At 46.0% G+C, this 27567-nt stretch overlaps 2 protein-coding genes across 9 annotated transcripts; one reads left to right on the forward strand and one right to left on the reverse strand.

The window, feature by feature from the left end:
* The first annotated feature begins 526 nt into the window (after positions 1-526).
* Positions 527-27560, forward strand: LOC310670465 (L-amino-acid oxidase-like). 8 transcript variants are annotated; one of them, XM_083425869.1, is made up of 10 exons: positions 873-969; positions 4602-4770; positions 6068-6217; positions 7336-8305; positions 14645-14853; positions 20343-20455; positions 23456-23657; positions 24982-25050; positions 25802-25938; positions 26640-27560. In XM_083425869.1, exons 4-10 carry the CDS (start codon positions 8293-8295, stop codon positions 27490-27492), a joined length of 1596 nt encoding a protein of 531 aa, XP_083281995.1. In that variant the 5' UTR covers positions 873-969; positions 4602-4770; positions 6068-6217; positions 7336-8292; the 3' UTR covers positions 27493-27560. The 8 variants fall into 8 exon arrangements, with proteins under 8 accessions (XP_083281996.1, XP_083281989.1, XP_083281992.1 ...); XM_083425870.1 differs by lacking the exon at positions 4602-4770 and having other exon boundaries at positions 527-969; XM_083425868.1 differs by lacking the exons at positions 873-969; positions 4602-4770 and adding an exon at positions 1442-1520 and having other exon boundaries at positions 8137-8305.
* On the reverse strand, positions 968-4745 carry LOC310670985 (prostate and testis expressed protein 3-like). The gene is made up of 3 exons (XM_083426884.1): positions 4609-4745; positions 3836-3949; positions 968-1225 (listed from the first exon to the last, which is right to left on the reverse strand). The coding sequence occupies exons 1-3, from the start codon at positions 4661-4663 to the stop codon at positions 1098-1100; spliced, it is 297 nt and encodes a 98-aa protein (XP_083283010.1). The 5' UTR covers positions 4664-4745; the 3' UTR covers positions 968-1097.
* Positions 27561-27567: the final 7 nt, after the last annotated feature.

A 27567-nucleotide genomic window follows, 5' to 3' on the forward strand; every position in this document is an offset into this window, starting at 1 on the left:
GGAAAAAGGAGTTTCTTAACAACTCTGCAGAAAACCAAATACAGCATCTTGTGTCAGGCTTGTTAACAGATTAATGCTGAACCCTACCTACCTGTTGGTTGCAACTGTATGGAAGTATTATTTTTTTATTGTGTTGTGAATTTGCTTTGAGATGCTTCACAAGAAGTGATTCATGCGTGAAATAATAACCACAACGTCCTCTAATTTCTCAAAATTGCTGTCACTAGATTTAGCGATGACCATTAACTTGGCTGGCAGATAATATTATTTTGAACCATACACATAAAATATGAGGTTTGACAGCAGGTCAACATAGATGGGATCTTCGTTCCCTAACTTCTGCCGAAAGACTGCTACTGATTCATTGGAGAGATAATACTATGACCCCCCCCCCTTAAATCAATGGGTAGGACAACTCTTGCAACATATGAATGGATTGCTTTTAGACACAGATTTTAAATACAATGATATTTGGAACTCATTTCTAAAAATCATAACAGCTTGCTAATAATTCTTTATTTGTTGCAATAATTAAATTTCATACAGTACTCATATTTCGCATTGCATCACATTTTCAAATATCTTTGCTCTCTTTTCTTTCACTTTTCTTTCCTCACTGAGCCATTCCAGTGAAATATCGTTTGAAAAATCACACAATTAAATCACATAATTTTTCAACCACATGCATTTGAAATTATGCAAAAGGCGGGAGGGGGGGTGGAAGCCCCAAATCTTGCTGCTTGCAGACATCCATCGTTTATTTCTGTCATTTACGTTTCCTCAATATAATCTGTTGCTCAACCCCACAAATATTCTGGAAGACAAGAGGGGTGAGAAACGCCCCCCAGAGAGGAGAGGGGGGGAAGGCGAGCAAACGTGGGTTGTGGGTGGAGATGAGGAAGAGAAGCCATTCTTCTTCCGGAATATGAGGGAAATCTCAGAGAAGCCAGGGGAGTTCTGCAAAGATCTGTAAGTTTCTATTCCTCGCTTTTTTCTCACATCTTGGCTTGGCTCCCGAGGAGGGGAGACAAAACGGAGCGCAGATGCGGGAAGAGGAGGAAGAATTATGGAGACGGGGGTGGATTCCCAGCTCCTTGCTAGACGTTGCAGTAGTCCGAAGAGCAGCATCGGATGCTGACCTGGTGGCCGTGCGACTCCTTGTTTACCCCGCAGCCTTTTTTCTTCTGTCTGCTGCAGCCCAGGATCCTGAATTTCTCCACTCCGTCTGTGGGTGGGGCGGAAGAAGATAGGAAAGGGAAAGTAGGGAAAGTTTGGCATCCGCGGCACCTCCAGCCTCTCACTGCGGCTGCCAGAACCAGCTCTGGGCTTGTAAACTTCCTCCTGACTCGCCCCAGCCTCTTAAGGTGCTCCCACCCCTCTGCTATCCCATGGCTGCATATTCATTCATTTAATTTCTCCTCACATTTCTGTCCCAGCTTTCCTGCAGGGAGCTCAAGGCTGCGCACATAGTTCTTCCTCTCCTCCTCCTCCTCCTCTGATCCCTACAACAACCCTGTGGGGTAGGAATATATATATATGTATATATATATATATATATATATATATATATGCCCAGTAGCACCTTAGAGACCAACTAAGTTTGTTCTTGGTACAGTGGTGCCTCGGGTTACAGACGCTTCAGGTTACAGACTCCGCTAACCCAGAAATAGCACCTTGGGTTAAGAACTTTGCTTCAGGATGAGAACAGAAATTGAGCGGTGGCAGCGGGAGGCCCCATTAGCTAAAGTGGTACCTCAGGTTAAGAACAGGTTAACCTGGACATTTCAGGTTAAGAACGGACCTCCAGAACGAATTAAGTTCTTAACCCGAGGTACCACTGTATAAGCTTTCTTGTGCATGCACACTTCTTCAGATACCTACGCACACGAAAGCTTATACAGTGGTACCTCGGGTTACATACGCTTCAGGTGACAGACTCCGCTAACCCAGAAATAGTGCTTCAGGTTAAGAACTTTGCTTCAGGATGAGAACAGAAATCGTACTCCAGTGGCGCAGCAGCAGCAGGAGGCCCCATTAGCTAAAGTGGTGCTTCAGGTTAAGAACAGTTTCAGGTTAAGTACGGACCTCCGGAACAAATTAAGTACTTAACCCGAGGTACCACTGCACCAAGAACAAACTTAGTTGGTCTCTAAGGTGCTACCGGATAATTTTTTTATGTATTTCAACTGCGTCAGACCAACATGGCTACCTACCTGAATCTAGAACCTGTGAGGTAGGCTAGGCTAAGAAACAGTGGCTGTAATGCCAACTCAAATAAAATACTTGGGGGGGGGGGGCAGGGCCGGATTTAGGTATGATGAGGCCCTAAGGTACTGAAGGTAATGGGACCCTTTATATGTCCAGCTGTCCTTTGTCAACAACAAATTGTCACTGTTTTTTGCGTTGAATATATGCTATATGGTAATTTATGGACCTAATCGGTATCTAAAGCCATTTGCCACTGTTGCTGTATGTAAGGTTTTATTTTATTTGTTTTTTATCTTATATTTTGGAAAAGTACATCCAGGTGTTTTTTCCCTTTAATTCTTTTTGAGGCCCCCAAGAGAGTGGGGGCCCTAAGCTATAGCTTGTTTAGCTTATACATAAATCTGGCATGGGGAGGGCAGGTAATCCCTGTCCCACATAATCAATCACATGACACGCTGCACATAAACGATTTGAATGGCAATGTCCATGAACTCTGTGGGCCCCAGCCGCCCCCCCCCGATATTTTTTTGGGGGGAAGGGACCTTGGCTTCTAGGAGTTGGCCCCAAGCTCTGTGGGGATAGTCCGATGCTCTAACCACTGTGCTATGCTGTGTATACATTGCAGGCTTAAAATGCAGCTAGGGTGTACTCTTTATGCTCCTTTGTTGTCTTGATTCAGATCGAAGCTGTTTCCTAAGAAACAGCAGGATAGATAAAAGAAATGTGGTTTGTGGCTTTGTGTTCATCACTTTCTAAGCCAGCAGCAGTGGGACGCTGGATGAAGAGCAGACCACATTGGGCTAACTTAATGAAAAATTCTTCTGATTTCTATGTACCACGGGGTGTTGACAGGCAGGGATGCCTTTACCCTATGCAAAAGGTGTTTGCACCGGGTCTGGAGAGGAATTGGGAGCGCCGTAAGAATTCCAATCAGTTTGAGGCTGGTTTAAGAAACTGCGCAGCAGACAGCAATATCTTTTACAGCAAAGCACAGGATACATATGCATAGTGGATTGTGACATGTGAACACATTAAAAAAAAAACAAAACCAGCTTGGGAATGGCAGTAGATGGGAGTGTGGACACAGCCTCTGTCTCTTTTTGTGTGCGTGGGCGACTTAAGAAACTACACACACACAAAGCATCAGCATCACTGCTAAAACCAGTCCCATATTATGAAAATCAAGTGCCCTGGGCCAGGCTGCTGAGAAGGACTAGAAAAGGTCTTAGGGGGAATTGGTGGATTGCACCAGTGATGTGCAGAAAACACGGGCTTCAGACCCGTATTAGTCAACCTGCTCAATAAGTGCTGCCCTGGTTCATATGGCCACAATTTCCATCGTCTGGCAGCAGAGATATTCCTGACTGTTCCACGAGTCAAAGGTATCCCTAAAAGGAGTTTGGAGACCCTGAGTGGGCCATACATAGATCACAGTTTGAGAGACTCTGGACCTGGGGCAGGGAATCTGTGGCCTTCCTGATGTCGTTGGACTCCAACTCCCATTAGCCCCAGCCAATGGTCAAGGATGGTGGGAGTTGTAGTCTTGCAGCACCTGAAGAGCTGCAGGTTCTCCCTGCTCAATTCAGCTGCTTCTGAATGATGCGGCAACCAGACCAGGGTCCCTTACCTTGGCTGATGCGGATGGTCATGCATTTTTCTCCCTGAGACATGCAGCCTTCGGCCCCAGTCATGCACTCGGCATCGGGACTCTTCATGAGACAAGTGTTGCATTTGATACTCTCTAGGGAAGAAAGCAGAGTGAGGCCTCCTTGCTTTTGCTGTAAGGTCTGCTGCCTTGTGTAACACACGGTTGGACTACTGCAATGCGCTCTACGTGGGGCTACCTTTGAAGGTGACCTGGAAACTACAACTAATCCAGAATGCGACAGCCAGACTGGTGACTGGGAGCGGCCGCCGAGACCATGTAACACCAGTCTTGAAAGACCTACATTGGCTCCCAGTACGTTTCCGAGCACAATTCAAAGTGTTGGTTCTGACCTTTAAAGCCCTAAATGGCCTCGGTCCAGTATATATGAGGGAGCGTCTCCACCCCCATCGTTCTACCCGGACACAGAGGTCCAGCACTGAGGGCCTTCTGGCGGTTCCCTCACTGCGAGAATCCAGGTTACAGGGAACCAGGCAGAGGGCCTTCTCAGTAGTGGCGCCCTCCCTGTGGAACGCCCTCCCACCAGATGTCAAAGAGAACAACTACCAGACTTTTAGAAGACATCTGAAGGCAGCCCTGCTTAGGGAAGCTTTTAATGTTTGATGTATTTTAATATTTTTTTGGAAGCCGCCCAGAGTGGCTGGGGAGGCCCAGCCAGATGGGCGGGGTATAAATAATAAATTATTATTATTATTATTATTATTATTATTATTATTATTATTATTAGGACTTACCCCCGGATTCAAGCAGAGCAAGGGAACAAACGGCAAAGAGCAGAGCCCCAACCATCTTGGAATTGATTGCTTCTCTCTCAGTCGAGATCTTCAGTCAAGGGGTAAAATAACCATCCTACACTGGCAGGGGACAGACCTTTGCAAAAGCACATTCTGTAGGCGGTGGGTGCAGTGGCTGGCTAATCATTCCCAAGACTGGGCGTGGTACTCAAGAGTAGACCCATTGAAATTAATGAACAGGACTAAGTTAGGTCCATTGATTTCAATAGATTTGTGCAGCATAATGCTTAGTTGAGTACCACCCTCGGAAACGAGATGTACAAGATTCGATGTGTGTTCCCGTACCATTTTTTTGGTACTCTTGAACCTTACAGTTGAATATTTGTGAGTCAACGCCAGAGGCCAAGGCGAAGCATAGCTGGGCAGTAAAACGTGGGTTTGCACCCCTTTGGCTCCAAGATCAAACACATGCATCTAGGGAGAGGTCAGGTTTCTATGTATGATTAACAGACCAGTAGTGTTCAGGACTGGGGGTCAAGACCCTGAGGGGGCTCAGCTTCTTTTCAGGTATGTCCAAAGTTCATTTCGGGGGCCTAATCCGGCTCTCTGGCTGATTTAATCCGGCCCCTGTGGCAGTATATGTCCTGAGGTAAAATCCTTTAAAAAGCTCAACAACTTTGGTCGGCCCTCACACATGTTTACTTCATCAAATCTGGCCCTCTTTGAAAAAATTTTGGGCACCCCTGTTTTAAGAGTTTGATAGGAGAGAGTAGGGGTCAAGAGAAAGGAGAGATTCACCAGCAACGACCAACTTTTTCTCTCTTTGCAGGAATACAGACAAGTCTAGGTAGTTTAGGAGTTTGCTCTTGATCAGTTTCAAGAGACGTAGGCTCTTTAAAAACCATTTCTCCTTGCCAGTCTATTACTGACAGCAAACTGTCTTCTGACTACCCACTCCACAAAAATGATTATCCTGACCACAAGCAGACCGCCATTGTATCACTTTGGCATTGAACAGGCAGGCAGCCTGTGGGTCACACCAGACACAGAATCATAGAGTTGGAAAGGACCCCAGCGCCATGGGGTGATGTCCAGCGCTGAGGGCCTTCTGGCGGTTCCCTCACTGAGAGAAGTGAAGTTACAGGGAACCAGGCAGAGGGCCTTCTCGGTAGTGGCGCCCGCCCTGTGGAATGCCCTCCCTTCAGATGTCAAGGAAATAAACAACTATCTGACTTTTAGAAGACATCTGGAGGCAGCCCTGTTTAGGGAAGCTTTTAATATTTGATGAATTATTGTATTTTAATACTTTGCGGGAAGCCGCCCAGATTGGCTGGGGAAGCCCAGCCACATGGGCGGGGTATAAATAAATTATTATTATTATTATTATTATTATTATTATTAATAATAATAATAATAATTACTACTACTATTATTATCATCATCCAACTCCTCCATGCAGGAATCTTGACTAACGTGGAGCTCAAACCCACAACCCTGGGATGAAGAGGCTGAGGCTCTACCAACAGGCTTTTCCCCCTGTGCAGTGGAGTCTCTGTGCAAGAGAGGCTGGCTGATATAAGGACCCACCTGGAACTCAATTCCCAAAACAGTAAGGAGTCGTATATGACTTAATTTAAGATCCATTGACACGCCTGATACCAAAACATTTTCCTAGGCAGCAGTGAACATTCCCGTTATTTATCCCAATTGTTTTTTAAACTCTGCACATCAAACTTATTTGTTGATAATAAATATCTATAAAAAGTCATCACTGGCTTTTCAGTGTCCAATGAATTATCCAATTGCTCCCAAGTTCCGGTATCTCAAAGGCTGTGAAGGCCGCCGAACCAAACCAAGTTGCTTAAAAGATGTTGCTGCTTCAAGTATTGCCATTGTGTCACCTCTGACAGATGGTGTTTTTCTCTTAGAGCATCATACGTATAAAATTAGTCTTCCTCATCTACACCTTTTATCATCCAGCTTTTTTCCATATTGCCATATTTCCCCCAATTCTACTTTAATAGAGCTGGGATAGGCAAACTCAGGCCTCCAGATGTTTTGGGACTACAACTCCCATCATCCCTAGCTAACAGGATGGTCAGGGATGATGGGAGTTGTAGTCCCAAAGCATACGGAGGGCCGAGTTTGCCTATGCTTGCCATAGAGCATTTAGAAAATAAATAATTTTTTCAGATTTATACATTTCACTAATTTTACAATCATTTTAACATTTCAAAACGTGACTTCTTTCCCCCCCTTTCTGTGGTTCCTTAAATTTATCTTTAATATCTTCTGAATATCCAAATTAATTTTATTCATTTATTCATCTCCTTTAAATATATACTCATAAAACTGCAGGCTATCACAAGAATCCTGTCAATGTTCTTATCTGTTTACAATTTATCTGTAAATATTCAATAAAGCATTTCTTTTATAAAAAGTTTGTTATCTTGATTTCGTATTCTTCCAGTAAGTTTGACCATTTCTGCATATTCCATAAGCTTTCATATCCATTCTTCCTTTGCTGGGACTTCTGCTTCTTTCTATTTTGGGGCGAGTAACATTCTTGCCACTGTAGTAGCATACATGAATAATTTTCTATACAGTTTAGGTAGTTCTGTCCCTATAATTCCCAAAAGAAAAGCTTCTGTGGTTTTTGTGTGTGTGTTTTTTATAAGCATTATTTTAAACATCCTTTTCAATTCATTATATATCATTTCCCCATAGAGGAAGTGTAAGGAGTAAGGATAGACAGCATCTTAAAAAGCAGAGACATCACCTTGCTGTCAAAGGTCTGTATAGTTAAAGCCATGGTTTTCCCAGGAGTGATGTATGGAAGTGAGAGCTGGACCATAAAGAAGGCTGATCGCCGAAGAATTGATGCTTTTGAATTATGGTGCTGGAGGAGACTCTTGAGAGTCCCATGGACTGCAAGAAGATCAAACCTCTCCATTCTGAAGGAAATCAGCCCTGAGTGCTCACTGGAAGGACAGATCCTGAAGCTGAGGCTCCAATACTTTGGCCACCTCATGAGAAGAGAAGACTCCCTGGAAAAGACCCTGATGTTGGGAAAGATGGAGGGCACAAGGAGAAGGGGATGGCAGAGGATGAGATGGTTGGACAGTGTTCTCGAAGCTACCAGCATGAGTTTGACCAAACTGCGGGAGGCAGTGGAGTGCCTGGCGTGCCCTGGTCCATGGGGTCACAAAGAGTCAGACACGACTAAACGACTAAACAACAACAAAGGAGTAAAGAGTCGATGATCCCCTGTGGCCAAAGACAACCATGCTCCTGCTGCTAGACCAAATTACCAGCCTGCTATTTCTTCCTCCTGGAAGTCCACAACCATGGTCTTGCATGGCAGCTGCTTTCCCCTCCAGTGTGGGAAGGAAGGGGTTAATCCACAGTAGCCACTCTGACCTCTACTGAAGCTCTATGTCACCTTTGCTCTGCCCAGTGCTGTGTTGATCTTCTGCTGCATCCTTACCTGCCCCCTTGCTGATCTTGGGGTTTTTGTTTGTCTCCCAGAGTCCAGATGCTCAAGGCCTCATGGTGCTTTGCTGTGGTTGAAAGGCAGCAGCAGGCAAGGCTAAAGAGAACCTGTCAGCATCCGTGAATGAAAGTGAGACGGCCCTGGTTCTTCTCTGCACCGGCCATAGCTTTTGGGGATCCAGCCCAAGGACCATGGGCAGGTTGGGTAAGCATGTCAGGTCACTAAGGTGATACGTGGGCAAACCCTTTTTCCTCTCGTTGCTGAGCCAAACGGGAAGGGAAGGAAAACAGAAACCTCTAGTTGTGGAACTGGGCATTAGAGGGAATGGAAGTTCTGTATGCACCATGCGCTTAAAGATTGTCCCCACCCCACCCCAGAAAAAGAATTACTATTTACCGTATTTTTTGCTCTATAAGACTCACTTTTTCTCTCCTAAAAAGCAAGGGGAAATGTGTGTGCATCTTATGGAGCGAATGCAGGCTGTGCAGCTATCCCAGAAGCCAGAACAGCAAGAGGGATCGCTGCTTTCGCTGCACAGCGATCCCTCTTGCTGTTCTGGCTTCTGGGATTCAGAATATTTTTTTCTTGTTTTCCTCCTCCAAAAACTAGGTGCGTCTTGTGGTCTGGTGTGTCTTATAGAGCGAAAAATACGGTATTTCATTTCTATACTGCTTTATATTTTTAAGAAAATATAAATATAAATACAGAATATTAAAACATCAATAAAACAATCTGAAGAAAGTCAAATACAGTGGTACCTCAGGTTACATATGCTTCAGGTTACATACACTTCAGGTTACAGACTCCGCTAACCCAGAAATATTACCTCAGGTTAAGAACTTTGCTTCAGGATGAGAACAGAAATCATGCAGCAGCGACGTGGTGGCAGCAGGAGGCCCCATTTGCCTCCAGCTATTAATTAATAACCCAAGACCAGAGCATCTTTCCAATAGTTTCTGGACTTTCATGCAGGGTCAAGATCTCCCTCACCCGGCTAGTGCTCGCTCTCTGAGGACATCTGTCTCCAATAACGCATCTACAGTGGTACCTCGGGTTGCAGACGCTTCAGGTTACAGACTCCGCTAACCCAGAAATAATACCTCGGGTTAAGAACTTTGCTTCAGGATGAGAACAGAAATTGTGCTCTGGCGGTGCAGCGGCAGCAGGAGGCCCCATTAGCTAACGTGGTGCTTCAGGTTAAGAACAGACCTCTGGAACGAATTAAGTACTTAACCCGAGGTACCACTGTACACACAAAAATTGACTGGCAGGCGAAGATGACTGTGAGATTAAGAGGAAACTCTGGTTTGAGAGTGAGTAAAGGTTGGACAAATATTTAAATATTTAATATATAAAGAATATCTTAAAAAGTATGTATTGTGATAATGCAAATCTCCTGACAGGTCTAGATTGAATCTTGAATAATAAGGAAGTTATAAAAGCAAAAATCACCTTTGATATGTAACAGCTAAAAAATAAGGAAGTGCATATAGACCAGTCGTGTAAAAAGTACAATGAGGTGAATTGGAAGTCAAAAGTGTGTGTGATATCAAATGATATCTTGTTAGTGTTTAGTTGTTATGAGGGTATGGTATTGGTCTGTTTGTGTTTTTTTTATGTAGTATGTAAATTGTTTTGCAATAAAGCTTTAATAAATTAAAACAAAAACAAATATTGAGTATACAGTCAAAGCAACATAATTAACAGAAAACTAAAATTTTATCTTAAAGATTTCGAAATATTACAAAGGAGGTCAACTATGGAATACATATTTAACACAAAGTTAACTAACAAAAAAACCTTAAACATTCCCCCCCCCCCAAAAAAATTGCTAAGTGAAGTCAAATATAAAATGCACATTTAAAACAGCATACTTAACAAGAGAATAAAATATTATCATAAGCATAACATGGCTGTTTGGCAAGCACAAAAAGATGGGGCAAATTTAGGGGTTTGTTGTCAGGCATAGCAATGTCCCTCAGGTCTCACCAGGAGCCTCTTTATGAAGGGTGTTGGGAGTTGTAGTTCTGTGAGTGGTGAACTACAGTTCCCAGTATTTTTCCAGGAGATATGCACTTTAATGTCTGGTGTGTACTCAGCCAAAGATGCTAAATAGCCCTGAAATTTTCAGATGGCACATGAAAAAAGATGAACTCAATTCAGCTTAAGGAATCTCCATACAGATTTGCATGCAGATTTACAGCAAGACCAGGGTTCTCTACAAAGAAGCCTAATTTTTTAATATATGTCTTAGGGCACCATATCAATAATAATAGTTTTTTAAATATCTATATCTTTTTTCCTCCTGGCAGGTTTTGGAATATTGGGGTCCAGAAAAAAATGTGGAATGTATTTTCTGATTTCGGTGTATGTGACATGAAGAGATTATAGGCACATGTAAACAAGATTTGTGCAAGCACTTCGAGCTGGCTTTGAAGTATTTTTGCTGCAGCATATCCTGTTGCCAAAGAGGCAAGCCACTTTCTTGGTTTAAAAGCAGCTTGCCTCTTTGGCTATTGCTGTGGCAACAAAATGTAGGGGAGGGGGAAGGGAAACAGTTGTTTTCAGTCAAGTCACCACTACTGATCACACATTTGTTTAATGACAAATTCAGGCGTGATTGTCATGGAATCGTAGAGTTGGAAAGAACCCTGAGAATCATTTACCCCAATCCCCGGCAATGCAAGAATTGTTTTGTGCAACGTGGGGCTCAAACCCACCACCCTAAGTTTAAGAGTCCCATGCTCTACCAATTGAGCTATCCCTCTGTGTGTATGTGTGTGATGTTTTAAATGGCCCTCAAGAAAGCTTTCAGTCCAGGGTTGATACGACTGTCAAAAGATGAAACAGGCTTGGATGCATTAACCTTAAGTAACAAGAAGTTGGCATATGTCCAATATATTTTTCACACATGAGATGGAAAAACTCACTCGAGTTTCCTTGGCACCGTTCCTGAATGCTGTTCTTTGGGGGCATAATGCTGAAAGCAGAGATGCTAGCCAATACAGGCTCAAATTTTCGCATTACGGACCAATATAAAGCACATACTGCTAATTTCAGCACTGCATGCAAATACTGTCTTACTGCGTGACTTGCTGATGCATCTGGCAAGAACAAGAAAAAAAAAATCTGTCCTTCGAGCCGGAGTCGAACCAGCGACCTAAGGATGACTTTGGCAGCAGTCTACAGTCCTCCGCTCTACCAGCTGAGCTATCGAAGGGACAAGCCTAAGGTGCTATGCCTCACCTTTTAACTGTGGGTGTGGCACCTGCTGGGCGTGGAACTGGAATTTCAATGGGAGATATTCCCTTTGAATGCCTTCCCCAGGCTTCCTGCCTCTCCGCCAGCAAGCCTAAGATCTAAAGCATGGGCAGGCAAACTAAGGCCCGGGGGATCCAGTCCAATCGCCTTCCAAATCCGGTCCACAGACGGTCCAGGAATCAGCATGTTTTTACATGAGTAGAATGTGTCCTTTTATTTGTAATTCATCTCTGGGTTATTTGTGGGGCCTGCGTGGTGATTTTACATGAGTAGAATGTGTGCTTTTATTTAAAATGCATCTCTGGGTTATTTGTGGGGCACAGGAATTTGTTCATTCCCTTTATATATATAAAGATAGTAACAAAACCCACAAGCATAACCTTTAAAAATCCTGGGCTGGATTTAAACTAAGTCGCTGCATTGGCAGAAGCTAGCACAATGGTTAGCAGTCTGTTGTGCTGAAATGTGAAAAGCTTTTGAAATAAAAGACCAAGGTAAATCTCCATCCCTTCCTTTTGGACCTGAGAAGACCACTTCTCTCCTTTAGATCAGGTATGGGAGAATTGTTTTTGTAGTGTTTGTTTGAAATATATCCCTTGCTGTAATGCGTCCCTTGTTGTAAGCTGCTTTGAGCATGGGGTGTGTGTGTGTGTGTAAAAGTGGCATACAAATAAAATGAATGAATGAATGAATGAATGAACCTTTGGCCATCCTGATGCAGCTAAACTACAACTCCCATCAGTGTAAGCAAGCATGGCCAATGGCCAAGGATGATGGGAATTGTAGTTCAGCAGCATTTGGGAGGACCAAAGGTTCATCACACCTCTTCTAGATGTTTCTGGACTGTACATCATCCCTGCCCATTGAGGCTCTTAGGTGCTGTAGTTTAACAACTTCTGGATAGGCATACAGGTTCCCCATCTCTGTTATAAGGGGTCCCCCTCATCTCAGTTCATTGACTTAACTTGCCTTCAGTGTGCATCTTATGATGATGTTGTCATCCATCATCAACAGCTACCGCCGTTGCCTCTGCAGTGTCATGACTTTGTGCCAAGATTTCTCAAGGAATATATAGAAGCTTTCATTGAAATTCCAGTTCCATGCCCTGTAGGCCAATCACTGCCTTTTTTTTTTTTTTAAAGGAAGCCGCATCCCAAGTTTAAAAGAACAAGGCAAAGCTTTGGGCTTGTTCCTTCGATAGCTCAGCTGGTAGAGCGGAGGACTGTAGATTGTTGTCCAAGCCATCCTTAGGTCGCTGGTTCGATTCCGGCTCGAAGGACAAAGTGTTTTTGCTTGCCAGAAGTAGCTCCTGATCTCTTAACCAATCATACACTGTGGCTTCCCTCATCATGACTACAAACAGTCTGGAGAAACCCTCTGAGCCATACCGAAGCTTCCAAGCCAAAATAAGATCTCGTAGTTTGAAAATACCAGAATATAGTTTTCCGCACCTGGCCTTGAGACAAGCGAGTTTCAGCTCCTGTTTCAGTTGCCGGTTTGTGGACCAGCTACTGAGCCTTGCAGCACAAAATGAAAGGAGTGCTGTGTTCATTGGCAAAGGGGTAGACACTGTTCAATAAAACGCTTGTGCAACTGATCAAACCTGCAAGTGCTATGGCCCTTGAGAAGTGTGCTGCTGGTGGTTGTTGTCTTGAGGAACCCCATTCCCTCAGCAGCAAGATATTGCCACTGCAGTGCATTGCAAAAGCAAATCTTCAAAGCAGAGAAGCTTCTTGGAGGGGAGTAACCAAGACCCCGAAGAACAAACAAGCAGCAGCTACACATGTATTGCACAGCTGGTGCCTGGGGAAACCAGGACTACTGGAGTCTGACTCAGGAGAGGGGAGCATGGATTTGTGGGGACCTGTACTAGCCAGGAGGTGAGAATCAGAGGCAGGGGAAGCTTCATAGCTGGAGGAAGAAGAGGAAGAAGGAGGTGAAGCAAGTGAAGGGCCGGATGCTTCCCAACCCTCTCTTGCACCACTGTCTCCCAGAACCAGGAGCGAACAGAAGTGGGAAGAGCAGAGGCAGCGTCCACAAAGGCGTAGTCTCTGGCTGCATGTGTGCAGCTTGTTGTGGGGAGGTGAAGGGGGCATGGCCCCCTGTTGCTGTAACAAGAGCATAGAATAGCTGCCTAGATGCAAGGCTGGTGTGTGCAGGTATTTGGAGCTAAGGAAACTACTGTAAGTGTTAGCTTTGACAATGAAGAGCTAACTATCTTCCGTGGGCATTCATGTGGTTGACAAGATATCAGAAGAGAGAGGAAAGTGCCCTCACATCTTTGCTTGTATGTTTCCCATGGGCACCTCGTTGGCCACTATTAGAACAAGCCACTCCTCTTCTTCTTCTTCTTCTTCTTCTGCGATCACTTGTAGCCAAATAAGTTTGTCTTCCATGAACACAGTTTTAGCAGTAAGTCTGTAAGTGACTGTGGAGGCCAATTCTGGATCCACACGTCCTTCTACAGTGGGGACATTGGTTTCCAGGCGGGAGTTGATCACGGTGTGGATTTGCCAAGCATGCCTTCCTCCTAGCACGTTTCTCCCTTGCGTCCTGAGTTTGAGTGCCTTCAAAGCTCATGACACATAGCTGTCAACCTTCCCTTTTTTGGCAGGAAATTCCCTTACTCCAGCATCATATCCCGCTGCTAACCCAGATTCTTAAATATCCCGTAGACCAGGTGAGGCTGCTGATCCCTTATTTTCAAATCTGAAAGTTGACAGCTATGCTATGACACCTTTGGTAAAGGCTGTTCGCCAACTGGAGCGCTCTCAGGCCAGTGTTTCCCAGTTGTCGGTGTTTATACTATATTTCTTTAGATTTGCCTTTGAGAGAGTCTTTAAACCTCTTCTGTTAACCACCAGCATTGCACTTTCCATTTTTAAGTTCGGAATAGAGTACAGTGGTACCTCAGGTTAAGAACTTAATTCGTTCTGGAGGTCTGTTCTTAACCTGAAACTGTTCTTAACCTGAGACACCACTTTAGCTAATGGGGCCTCCCGCCTCCGCTACGCCGCCACCATGCAATGTCTGTCCTCATCCTGAAGCAAAGTTCTTAACCCAAGGTACTATTTCTGGGTTGTCGAAGTCTGTAACCTGAAGCATCTGTAATTTGAAGCGTCTGTAACCCAAGGTACCATTGTAGTTGCTTTGGAAGACGATAATCAGGCATCCGCACAACATGACCAGTCCAACGGAGTTGATGTTGATCAAGCCATTAAAATCGATCCAGCAAGACTCTTCTTATGTTCTTAGGCTGTTGATGTTTGTGTGTCTTCTTAGTGCTTCTGGGCCTTGCCGCTCTGCTTCTGCTGCGGAAGAGCACACTCAGCCCCTTGGAGAGATGTTTTGAGGATCCAGAATATGAGGGTCTGCTGGATATCGCTAAGGATGGGCTGGGCAAAACTGAAGAACCGAGACGGATTGCGATTGTGGGAGCCGGAGTTGCTGGACTTACAGCTGGGAAAGTGCTGCTGGACGCTGGACACAAGGTGATGGGGCCAGGGAGATGGGGAAGCATTGGCAGGGTGAGAAGCAAGGGAGGTGAGGCAGGGTTGCCTAATAATAGCAATTTGTATTTGTACTCTGCCCATCTGACTGGGTTGCCCCAGCCACTCTGGGCGGCTTCCAACACACAGCATATAAAAACATAATGAAACATTACACATTACAAAGCTTATCTGATGGGAGGGTGTTCCACAGGATGGGTGCCACTACCGAGAAGGCCCTCTCCCTGGTTGCCTAGTTTCCTGTAAGTCAAGCCCAAATCCCGCCCCCTTGATTCACAATCTTCAGCCAACCTTGCCCAAACTCTTATCTCGCTCAGGATGTTTGGATTTAAAGACACAAGGTAGTGTTTCAAGCTGATCCAGTCTCTGAAGCAACACTAGAGTGGCCCTACCAAATGATTAAAAAAATGGGACAATGGTTTCTGCACACGGGTTTGCAAGCCGGGTAAAGAAAACGATGGATGTGTATGAAATATAGATTGTTGTTTAGCCATCCCATGCATATTCCAGGGAAACCAAGGGGTTGATTCCAGTGTGACCTGGTGCAGATGTAGTCCTGATTTCTTGCAAACCATGCTTAAAGCTAGCACTGGGAATGCACCTGAAAAGGAACCATAGCTAACCTTGGCATATATGTAATGCTAAACCATGGTTAAAGGCAGTGCTTTTTTTCTGGGGGGTACGTAGGGGTACGCATGCCCCTAAACATTTTGTGAATCTAAGTTTGGCCTCACTGAAGGGGAGTATTTCAATATGAGTAGGAAAATGAGAGTACCCCTGAACATTTTTTTTATAGAAAAAAAGCACTGGTTAAAGCCAACAAAGGGAGAATTTGTCCTCAAAAGGGATTGAGGGAATAGAAGGAGGCCGGTATGTGCGTTCCTGAGACTGTCTTCCAGTTTTCAAGCCCTGGTCTTTATAGAGCCATGTTTACATTTCAAAGTACCAAGCCTGGCATTTTCAGGCAGATGCTGGGGACACAGCACTCTGGAAGGGACTATAATTGATCCTTGCCTTGGGCTCCCATTTAGACAAACATTTGCTCCAGATGACTGGGCTTGGGAGCTGATGTTTTAATTTCCTACAGTGCTCCTGACACAGCATCCCTCCACTATATTGTGGGAAATTAAAAAGGTGTCCCCCTTTCTGGTGCCTGAGAATACAGAGGATAGCCTTTCTAAAGAAGAAGAAGAAGAAGAAGAAGAAGAAGAAGAAGAAGAAGAAGAGGAAGAAGAAGAAGAAATTTTATTTATACCCCGCCCTCTCCAGCCAAGGCCGGGCTCAGGGTTAATAAAAACGAGTTGAATGAATACAACTTAAAAACAAGATTAAAATACAACATTAAAACATTAAAATGCAGCCTCATCACAGGAGGAAAAAGGAAAAACGAAAGAGGGGGAGGGAATCAAATTGACTCCAAGCCAAAGGCCAGGTGGAACAACTCTGTCTTACAGGCCCTGCGGAAAGAAATCAGATCCTGCAGGGCCCTGGTCTCATGAGACAGAGCGTTCCACCAAGCCAGAACCAGTGTTGAGAAGGCCCTGGCTCTGGTTGAGGCTAATTTAACTTCCTTAGGGCCCGGGACCTCTAGGGTGTTGCTATTTATGGACCTTAAGGTCCTCCGTGGGGCATACCAGGAGAGGCGGTCCCGTAGGTACGAGGGTCCTAGGCATAATGATATGGTCTCTACGGCATATACAGCTTTCATCATGGTGGCACCTGTCAACGTTCTACTCTCAAGATGTTCTGGACTACAGCTCCCATCATCCCACTCTGGCTGGGAGCTGATGGGAGTTGTAGTCCCAAAAGTCCGGAGGATGCCCCGTCAGCGACCCCTGTCTTACACCGTCGCCTTCCTCAGCATAGTTTGGCAGGTCCAGGGGCTGAGTGGCTCCAATAGCAGCCTTACTCCTCTAGGGGATGCTGGCTCCACTTGAGACCCAGGTGCGAGTAGAAAAACAAGAGCTTCACTCAGCCTAGATTCCCCGTCTACCTGCCCCCCCCCCCCGCCCTCTGCTGCTGCAGAGCAGGCTCATTCCAGTCCAATAACCCGGATTGGCACGTTTGCTATATACTTTCCCCCCATCAACAAGGCCAACTGGCAGGGCTTAATTACTATTTTCTGCTGCAGGGCAAGCTTATGAAAAACAAATGAAAAAACTGGGTGGGCCACGGAGTGTGCAGTTGCACAAACCGCCAGGCAATTAAATATGTAGATGGCAGGCATGATCACTTCTTTTGTTGTTTTTGCAAATCTTGCAAGCCTCTCTTTTATTGGTGACCTGCCATGCCACAATGTGCAAGACATATTCAAGAGAATGGGGAAGGTAGATAGCCAGGGTGTGGAATTTGCCCCTCCAGGCTTCTACATCTGGCCCTCAAAATTCTCCCTGGCTACATCCCTGCATTAGGGACGGGGGTGGCACTGTGGGTTAAACCACAGAGCCTAGGACTTGCTGATCAGAAGGTCAGTGGTTCGAATCCCCGCAACAGGGTGAGCTCCCGTTGCTTGGTCCCTGCTCCTGCCGACCTAGCAGTTCGAAAGCACATCAAAGTGCAAGTAGATAAATAGGTACCACTCCGGCGGGAAGATAAACGGTGTTTCCGTGTGCTGCTCTGGTTCGCGAGAAGCGGCTTAGTCATGCTGGCCACATGACCCGGAAGCTGTACGCCGGCTCCCTCGGCCAGTAAAGCGAGATGAGCGCTGCAGCCCCAGAGTCATCCACGACTGGACCTAATGGCCAGGGGTCCCTTTACCTTTACCTTTACATCCCTGCATTGCACAAGTGTTTTTGCTTGGCTGGATTGCATCTGGTTCAGTATAAAGGCAGCTTTCTATGCCATGCATGGGAATGGAGATCCAGAATAGGTCAGGATCACCCATGTATTTTTGACCCCAAATTGGTTGACGTTTTGCCAAGGAGCTAACCAAGGCACAGCAGTCTGGTTTCCCAACAAAGCCGTTGCCAATGAGTCAGATCTTGTGGTTTTATTTATACAGGTGCATCTGTTCTGAAGCAGAGCTGTAATCAGAACCAGAAAAACAGACCTTTCCCTCAGGGACCTTGGGTAATCTCTGACAAACAGTTCCTCCAGAATGTGACGTTTTCAAGATGTTAGCTGATTGAAAGTACCAGGCTGCAGAACAGAATTCACCTACCTGTCTCCTGACCTGTTTTTCTCAATTTTGTTTTGGAGCTAGCCCCGACCCCCCGCCAAAATTTATTCTGCTGTCTGCCCTCCTAACCCAGGACCAGACACCTGTAACGCAGCAGAGCATGCAAAGATCCTTACGCACTGGTGTCTGTGTGCGTCCTGGTGTGTGCAAAAGATCTGTTGATCAGGGCCCTAATCCAGCACTGACCTTAGAAAGGAGAGCAAAGGAAGAGACATCTCTGAAGTTGCAGACATAGGAGCATAGGAAGCTCTCCTTTGCTGAACCAGACTGAAATATACTCAGAGTCGAGAGTGGATTTCACGCTCTTTATTCAGCTCATAGTGGTGAGGAGGAATGAAAGTTTCCCCAAAGTATCTGCTTTATATACATTATTTACACAATGGGCTGCACGTGATTGGCTAATTCTGGAATTCTCCTGTAGGCCAATCAGGCTGTGGATTCACTTCCATCTGGAGCTGGATTGGGTGGCTCCTGCAGACCAATCACACTGCTGTATTGTTCTAGGACCAATCAGACTGCTGCATTCTGAATCCTATTGTTCTAGGACCAATCAGACTGCTGCATTTTGAATCCTATTGTTCTAGGACCAATCAGACTGCTGCATTTTGGATCCTATTCAACTCAGTACATAACACAGACCCATGGTCCTCCTAGCTTAAGGATTTACTGTTTACTGAGCAGCTCTCCAATATTTCAGATAGAGAGTCTTTCCCAACCATACCGGGAGATGGTGGGGATTGAACTTGGGATCTTCTGCATGCAAGGGAGATGCACTGCTGCTGAGCCATGCCCCTTCCCCAGAAAAAGTAGAAGAAGCTTGACCTTGCTCTTGTACAGGGAAACCCCACTGAAACAAAGCAGCAATTGCAGGCGGCTCCCCACTCAACTTGCACACAGCTGCATATAGGCAGCCACCTTAGGGGAAAGTGGTGGCAGAGCAGCAGTTGCCACTGCCTGCTGATTGGCTCTCTCCCTGGCAAGCAAGCCAATGGCAGCAGTGGTGATGAAGAGAATCAGCTGGCTGTGAAAGTCGTGAGGAGCTAGACTCTTGGAGGGAAAGGAGCCTTTCCCACCAGCCCTCCAAAATCCAGAGCCAACACTGCTGGCATCTGCACCCTTCCAGCTGTTCTGTGCCTCCCAAGGGGAGTCTGCCCCAACCACCGAAGAAGAGCCTACACCATGGATAGGCAAACTAAGGCCCCGGGGCCGGATCCGGCCCAATCGCCTTCTAAATCTAGCCTGCGGATGGTCTGGGAATCAGCATGTTTTTACATGAGTAGAATGTGTGCTTTTATTTAAAATGCATCTCTGTGTTATTTGTGGGGCATAGGAATTCGTTCATCCCCCCCCCCCCCAAATATATAGTCCGGCCCCTCGCAAGGTCTGAGGGACAGTGGCCCGGCCCCCTGTTGAAAAAGTTTGCCTACGCAATACAACGCATTGGCCTATGCAATATAACGCAAACTTCAGCAGCGGCTGAATGCGAGTCAGCGCTTGCATGCCAGACGAACACTGCCCAGTCCTTCCGACTCAATGAACTCAAAGCTGATGTTCCTGCAAACTTGGCCATTTTGAATCTGCACAGTCCCCACTCTCTAGTAGCATCTTCTACAGAAAGATGCTTCTTGCAGTTTGTGTTTCAATAAGATATCAGCAGGGTCCATTTCTTCTGCCCTCAGTGCCACCAGCCTAAGTTCATTCTGAGAGCAGACTTTACGCCTGAGCTTGTCCATTTTGCCAGTCCCCAGTATGGGCATCAAGCATTCCTCAACAGTGTAACTTCCAGGCAAACTTAGCAGGGAGAACACTCAGGCTAAGTAATCTGACAGCAAGTTGATAATTGCCCTTGAATAACACCAGCAGATCCAACGTGGCAGCAACCTCTGAAAGGTAACAGCCAATATCCAAGGCTTGTAAGTCTTAATTACAAACTCACCAGAGATGAATGAATGAAATCAGCATGAGTCACCAGACATCTCTTGACACCTGAATCTGCTGGTATGATATAATTTGCTTAACCTGCCTAGAATAAGGTGCCAGTGACAGATCGTCCAGAGACTACAGCTCCCATCATCTCTGACCATTTGCCATGCTGGCAGGGGCTGATGGGAGTTGCAGTCCAACATCTGGAGGCTGAGGAAAGCTGCTATAATCAGGACTATAAATATTGGACTGGGTATTCTCATAAAACAAACACTTTGGCCCTTTCCCATGGGGACATTCTTCAACATTGTTCAGTGGAGGCCATTTTGCAACCACTGCAATTATAGTTCTTCTTTTGCCCACCCCCCAGGTGACAATTCTAGAAGCCAGCAGCTGTGTGGGAGGCAGGATGGAGACTTACCGTGATCCCGAGGGGGGCTGGTATGTGGATTTGGGCCCAAGGCGCCTGCCTTTCAGCCACAGGTAAGAAGGGGCAGTGATATTCCCATGGTGGTGTGCGGCTGATAACATTTGATGGAGGGAAAGAGAGTTGGTATGACAGCCACCTTCAAATGAGAGCCAGTGTGGCGTAGTGGTTAAGAGCGGTAGTCTTGTAATCTGGTGAACCAGGTTCAATTCCCCGCTCCTCCACATGCAGCTGCTGGGTGACCTTGGGCCAGTCACACTTCTCTGAAGTCTCTCAGCCCCACTCACCTCATAGAGTGTTTGTTGTGGGGGAGGAAGGAAAGGAGAATGTGAGCCGCTTTGAGACTCCTGAAGGGGAGTGATAAAGCGGGATACCAAACTCCTCCTCCTCCTCCTCCTCCTCCTCCTCCTCCTCTTCTTCTTCTTCTTCTTCTTCTTCTTCTTCTTCAAATAGAGGGAGGGCTGTCACATAGAAGGTGAAAGGAGCTTGTTTCCTTCTGCTCCAGAGAGTAGGGCCTGAACCAATGGATTCAAAATGGCAAGAAAGGACATTCCGACTAAATATTAGGAAGAGCTTTCTGATGGTAAGAGCTGTTTGACAGTAAAACAGACTCATCTCAGAAGGCTGTGGACTCTCATTCATTGCAGGTTTTTAAGCAGAGGTTCGGCGGCCATCTGTCAGGGATTCTTTAGCAGAGATTCCTACGTTGCAGAGGGTTGGTCTAGATGACCTTTTGGGTGTCCCTTCCAACTTTGCAATTCTGTGACTCAATGAGAACAAAATCAAGAACAAAACTGAAATGAGTCTGATGGTAAGATGCCCGTCATCATGTCATGCAGCATGTGCAGAGATGGGAGGCGTTGCAATTTTAGGGGACCCTGTGGTGTGCAGTGGATCCCTGCGGTCACTAAATCTTAGAGTTGGAAGGGACCCCAAGGGTCATCTAGTCCAACCCCCTGCAATGCAGGAATCTCAGCTAAAGCAGCCATGACAGATGGCCATCCAAACCTCTGTTTTAAAAACCTCCAAGGAAGGCGAGTCCACCACCTCTCATTGGAGTCTGTTCCACTGCTGAACTGCTCTTGCTGTCAGAAAGTTTTTTTTGAATGTTTGGTCATTGCATACTTCATCCATTCATTTATTTGTGTTTGTATTGTCACCACCTTTCCCCCCAAAAGCTCAAAGGGGTCTCCATGGTTCTCCCCTTCCCCATTTAATCCCCACACAACAACACTGTGAGGTAGGTTAGGCTGAGAGGCAGTAAGTGGCTCAAGATCACCCCATGAACTTTGTGGCTGAGTGGAGATTTGAACCCTGGTCTCCCAGGTCCTAGTCCGACATTCTAACCATTACACCACGCTGGCTCCTCCGCAGTACAACTTCCCTCTCCATGATCAAAGTCAGCAGAAGTGGAGTGTCCAGTTTCAGAGGGAGAGGCCGTGTGCTGCCCTCCGTCTCATCATGTCCCCAAATGTAGCACCTTACCTTTGCCTCAAAGGAATGGATGACAGCTATTCCCCCATATGTCAGGATGCAAAGGTCCACTGACACAACTGTGTAAGAGTTGAACCTGTTCCTTAATCTCTTGCTGATCCCAGCCATTATGAATTCAGGCTTTCTGTTTCTGGGGCCGTGCTTCTTGGTCATGCTAGAGTGTGACAGAATATTTGGAACCAGCTTTTGGGGAAAAAAGAGACAGACAGACAGACAGACAGACAGACAGGCAGACAGGCAGACAGAAAGAAAGAAACAGGCCATATGATTCCCAAGTTGCAAGCTAGAGATATTCCCCTTTTAACTTTGTTTCTGCTCTTGAATCAGGAGAAGAGACAGTTGGGGCTTCCCCCTGTTTTGTTTTCCTCTAGTCCACACCCTTTCCCACCTGCTGGGATCCAGCTTGTTACAGCAGGTGTGGGATGAGTGGGTGGGAGGATACTGGGGGGGAGAAGCCACATCCATTACATCTCCTATTCCAGCAGCAGAATTTAAAGGCAACTCTCCAGGTTGCAACCTAGCCAGCGACTGTCCAGTTCTGTGGGAGTGGGAAGCTCCCAGGGGGAAGGGATAAGCTTTCAGCACCTTGGACAACTCCAATGCGTCCTGCTAAGGCAAACAGCTACCTGAAATGTTGTCTGTGCAGAGAGCTAGTACCAATGGAAGTCTTATGTACGCTGATCAAATCTGGTAGGCTCCCAGTCTAGAGGTGCTGGCTGGGTAGTTAAAGGGCCCTCTGCTTATATTAAAGTCTTTGGCTACTGTGAGGTTGGGACGACAGAAGTATTGCAGGGGACCCTGCTTCTGGGAGGTTGGAAAGGCAGAGATACTGGAGGAAATGGTGCAGGCCTGTGTTTCCAGAAGGCCTCTGGTGTGTTTGGGTTTGTTTTGGGGGCTGTTTTGCTTGTCTATTTATTGAATTTATATGCCGCCCTTCTTCTAAGGAGTCCAGGGTGGCAAACATGTATACAGTTTAAGAACAGGAACAAAGAGAAATGTTATAAAACAGATCAAAACATTCTAAAAAATAATTAAAAACATCTAAAAGGTGTTACAGTTTTAAACCTTCTAAAAGCAGTGAAAAACACACATCCGTCTCGAGATTACCAGGAACAGTATTCTTCAGACATCAAATTCCTGGGTAAGCAGGAACCTTTTCAAATCTCTCCTTGATGGAGACAGGACACCTCACTGTGTAGCACATTCCACAACCTGGGGGCCACCACTGAAAAGGCCCTGTCATGGATGGGGACCAACCTGTGAATGAGATGCGGGTGGTTCTTTGAGGAGGTTTCCTGAACCCTTTCCTCGTCAAAGTTCTCCACTCTATACAGTAAAGTCTATGTTGGGACATGGGTCAGACCCCGGTAGACCATGGCAATGGAGCAGGAGGCACAATAAGGGAACAAACTATGCAGAAAAACTAAACACGGGAAATCAAAGACTAATGGCATAATAAACACACCCCTTTATGTTTAATACCCATTTTTCCCCTCTGTTACCATCTTTCCTCCTACTCTTCCCTTCTGATCCGCCCATTGGCTCTCTCTACCTCCGTGCAGAATTGTCCGGGAATATGTTGCAAAATATGGCCTGAAATTAAACCATTACTCAGATGGCAATGGCAACGCCTGGTACCTGGTGAACAATATCCGAGCCAGAGTCAAAGAGGTGGAGAAGAATCCAGACATTCTGGAATACCCTGTAGATCCCTCCGAACGTGGGAAGTCTGCTGTGGAGCTGTATTATGAAGCGTTGAAACCGGTGAGTTTCTTCTTGTAAACTGCTTTGAGGTGTTTTGTTTTTTTTAAAAAACCATCAAATAGTGTATAAATTTTATGAAATAAATGAGAGAGTGTGCATGTGTGTGTTTGGGAACACAGTTGCCAACAGGTTAGCAGGGAGCCATACCAGTCTGCCTGAGGGGTATCTGTGCTACTCTGCTGCAGCAAAAACTGCCAGGAGACCTGTGGTATCTTAAAGACTAACACTTTTTAGTGTGGCGTTGACACACACACACACACACACACACTCTCTATATATATATCTTCTTCATCTTCTTTGGCATTCACTCATAGTCGAGTAAGATTGTCTTCCATAAACACATTTTTAACAATGAGTCCATGACTGTGGAGGCCAGTTCTGGATCCACACGTTCTTCCACAGTGGGGACATTGGTTTCCAGGCAGGAGTTGATCACGGTGTGGGTTTGCCAAGTGTGCCTTCCTCTTAGCATGTTTCTCCCTTGTGTCCTGAGTTCGAGTGTCTTCAAAGCCCATGACACCTTTGGTAAAGGCTGTTCTCCAACTGGAGCACTCGCAGGCCAGTGTTTCCCAGTTGTCAGTGTTTATACTACATTTTTTTAGATTTGCCTTGAGACAGTATTTAAACCTCTTTTGTTGACCACCAGCATTATGCTTTCCATTTTTATGTTCAGAATAGAGTAGTTGCTTTGGAAGACCACACACACACACACACACACACACACACACACGTCTGCAAAGGGGCATAGTTGTACACAGTGGTGCCAAAGGGAAGTGAAATGTAAGAAGTCTCGACAGTGATAATTCAGTTAGACCTAGAACATATGTGTGGCTCCCAATAAAAAAAAAAGCAAAAACACAATGCAACATCAAACACTAAAAACTTCTCTAAACAGGGCTGCCTTCAGATGTCTTTTAAAATCACATAGCTGTTTATCTGCTTAACATTTGATGAGAGGGCATTCCACAAGGCGGGTGCCACTACCGAGAAGGCCCTCTGCCTGGTTCCCTGTAGCCTCACCTCTTGCAATGAGGAACCACCAGAAGGCCATGGGAGCTAGATCTCAGTGCGAGTGGAGATGCTCCTCCAGGTATACAAGGGTGAAGCAGTTTTTATTTATTTTTGTTTTTATTTTATGTTTTAAACTATGTGATATTTGGCTGAAGGGTGGTATATAAGTCTATCATCATCATCATCATCATCATCATCATCATCATTTTACCTTCTGTTTCTCTAAACCTGAGGTTGATGGGGAGAAAAGGAGGACACACTTTGCCATTCAAGGATAGTCCTACAACAATTCGTCTTCGTTTGTGCCTTTCAGATAGAAGAGGACTTGGCGAGATCAAACTGCAGCCATGTGCTTGAAAAATACGATGCCTATTCTCTCAAGGTGCTCAGTTTTATTGATATACATGGGTGATATTTGCTGTTCGTGGCATGGATCTGGTTCTCCCTCTTTTTATATATATTACATCACTTTGCGGAATTGAGAGCCCCATTCGATGATACACAAGACATGGAAATGCTCTTGCTTGTGCAATGCTGTGATTTGCATCTCTCCAGCCCCATCTCACTTTACTGGCTGTTGGAAATAGCAAAGAGACAGAGAGCAGTGACAGTTCCATGTCTGGTTTGGCACTGTTAAGTGCAGACCTCTCCATCCATTCATAATTCATATGAGTCTGTTCTGGCCAAACTAAACTACAAGCGTTGGCCCAAGTTCATGTAGGTTTGCAAAACCTTGCATTTCTGCCACCAGGGGGCAGCAGAGTGCTACCATGTGTATAATGTAATAAAAAAAATGTTTGTTTAATTGAATTCGATTGTTTTGAAACATTCAGTTTCAAAGTCTAGAGTACAATTTTTTTAAAGTCAACACCTGAAATTTGGATTTTGGAATACAACTCATGCTTTGAGAAGTGGAATGGGAAATTGTTAAGCTTTCACAAGGAAAACTCATCCTTTGAGTTTTGACATTGAAACGTCTATGTTGAAATCTGGAACACGGTTTTCAAAACTTGTTAGTTTAGTTATTTTTAATTTAGGGTATACGACAGCCTTTGAATTTTAGGCAAAGATGTATCAATATTTCCACTTGAGCACAGCCATATTATTCCTCATACACTCTCCCACCTTCACAGGCCTATCTGATCGAAAAGGGAAATCTAAGCTACGCAGCCGTCCGAATGATTGGAGACCTGATGAACCTGAGCGCGGAGTTTTCCCGCAGTTTCATTGAATTCCTCCGAGAAGTTTTCCTGTTTACTCGTGAAAAGAGGTAATAAAAGCCAGTTGCATAGGTGCTGCCTCCCTGGGGGAAATTCCCCATGAAGGGGAATTTACTTTTCAGTATTCTGCTAAACATTGGGACGTGGATGGTGCTGTGGGTTAAACTACAGAGCCTAGGACTTGCCAATCAGAAGGTCGGCGGTTCGAATCCACACGATGGGGTGAGCTCCAGTTTCTCAGTCCCTGCTCCTGCCAACCTAGCAGTTCGAAAGCACGTCAAACTGCAAGTAGATAAATAGGTACCGCTTCGTCGGGAAGGTAAACGGCCTTTCCGTGCGCTGCTCTGGTTTGCCAGAAGCGGCTTTGTCATGCTGGCCACATGACCCAGAAGCTGTACGCCGCCTCTCTCGGCCAATAAAGCGAGATGAGCGCCGCAACCCCAGAATTGGCCACGACTGGACCTAATGGTCAGAGGTCCCTTTACCTTTTTATTCTGCTAAACACATGGGAACGGGTGGAGGAATCAGGAAGTGTGGAGGGCCTGTGTGAGGAATCCCACTCCCCTACCCACATGTCTGGGACGTTTCGAGAGTCAAACGGACTTCCGGAATGAATTAAGTTCGAGAACCAAGATTCTACTGTATATAAATTCAATAAAGAAATAAATGCACATGCACACACACACACTCCTGGTAGTTGAATGAGCATGTCTAGCAGAAATGACTACTCCAGCCTTTTCTTGACCTCCAGGTACGATGAGATCGCTGGCGGGTTCGATATGCTGCCCAGGGCTATTCACCAGTCGCTCCCAGCTGGCACCGTGATGCTCAACAGCACCGTGACAGAGATTCTCAGAGAAGGGGACACAGTTTCGGTGCTCTACCATCCTTCCAGCTCCCTGGCCTCGCCGGGCACCATCCTGGCTGACTACGTCATCGTCACGTCCACGGCAGAGGCCACACGCCTCATCCGCTTCCACCCTCCCCTCTCGCCTGCCAAGACCCAGGCGCTCCGTTCTCTGCGCTCCACAGGAGCCACCAAAGTGGCCTTGGCCTGCGCTAAGAAGTTCTGGGAGGAAGAAGGAGAAGAGATCTACGGTGGAACCTCCATCAGTGACCTGCCCTCCAGGATCACCACTTACCCCAACCGCAACTTCTCCAGCGGCCTGGGGGTCATCCTGGGCTCCCAGACTTACGGGGACGACTCGGAGTTTTTCGCCCCCCTCAGCCCCCAACAGGCTGTCGAGGTGGTTCTGAGGGACTTGTCCACTATCCACCGGCGCCCCCTGGAAGAGCTGAGGCGTCTTTGCAGCCGGTGGGTGGTCAAAAAATGGAACCTGGACCCCCACGCCATGGGGGCCTTCACCCTCTTCAGGCCTTACCAGCTGAGCGAACACGCGGAGGCCCTCGCCCGCAAGGAGGGGAGGGTCTATTTTGCCGGAGAGCACACGGCTTTGCCACATGGTTGGATTGACACTGCGATAAAATCAGCCCTGAGGGCAGCCAGGGATGTCCACCGGCACGCAGGGGCACAGGGCTGTGGTCACCAGACAGGCATTTTTGGTGATCAAGGGGGTGGCTCGGAAGTTTGTAAACCTCCTTGATCCGTTGTAAGGCTATGCCGCCTTTAAAAATTCAGAAGCAGTGAGTAAATAAAGGTGACTCATCTGAATCGTTTT

Source organism: Podarcis tiliguerta (genome assembly GCF_965153285.1).
Source record: "Podarcis tiliguerta genome assembly, chromosome: 2".
In the NCBI taxonomy this organism is placed as follows: Eukaryota; Metazoa; Chordata; class Lepidosauria; order Squamata; family Lacertidae; genus Podarcis; species Podarcis tiliguerta.

Excerpts from the sequence above, each read along its gene's own strand:
- LOC310670985 (XM_083426884.1), bottom strand. The coding sequence starts at position 4,663 with ATGGTTGGGGCTCTGCTCTTTGCCGTTTGTTCCCTTGCTCTGCTTGAA. Across the intron at positions 3,950-4,608 it reads TGCTCTGCTTGAATCCGGGG|AGAGTATCAAATGCAACACT; the intron begins GTAAGTCCTAAT and ends TTTCTTCCCTAG. Across the intron at positions 1,226-3,835 it reads GACCATCCGCATCAGCCAAG|ACGGAGTGGAGAAATTCAGG; the intron begins GTAAGGGACCCT and ends CCCCACCCACAG.
- LOC310670465 (XM_083425863.1), top strand. Across the intron at positions 14,854-20,342 it reads TGCTGGACGCTGGACACAAG|GTGACAATTCTAGAAGCCAG; the intron begins GTGATGGGGCCA and ends CCCACCCCCCAG. Across the intron at positions 20,456-23,455 it reads CGCCTGCCTTTCAGCCACAG|AATTGTCCGGGAATATGTTG; the intron begins GTAAGAAGGGGC and ends ACCTCCGTGCAG.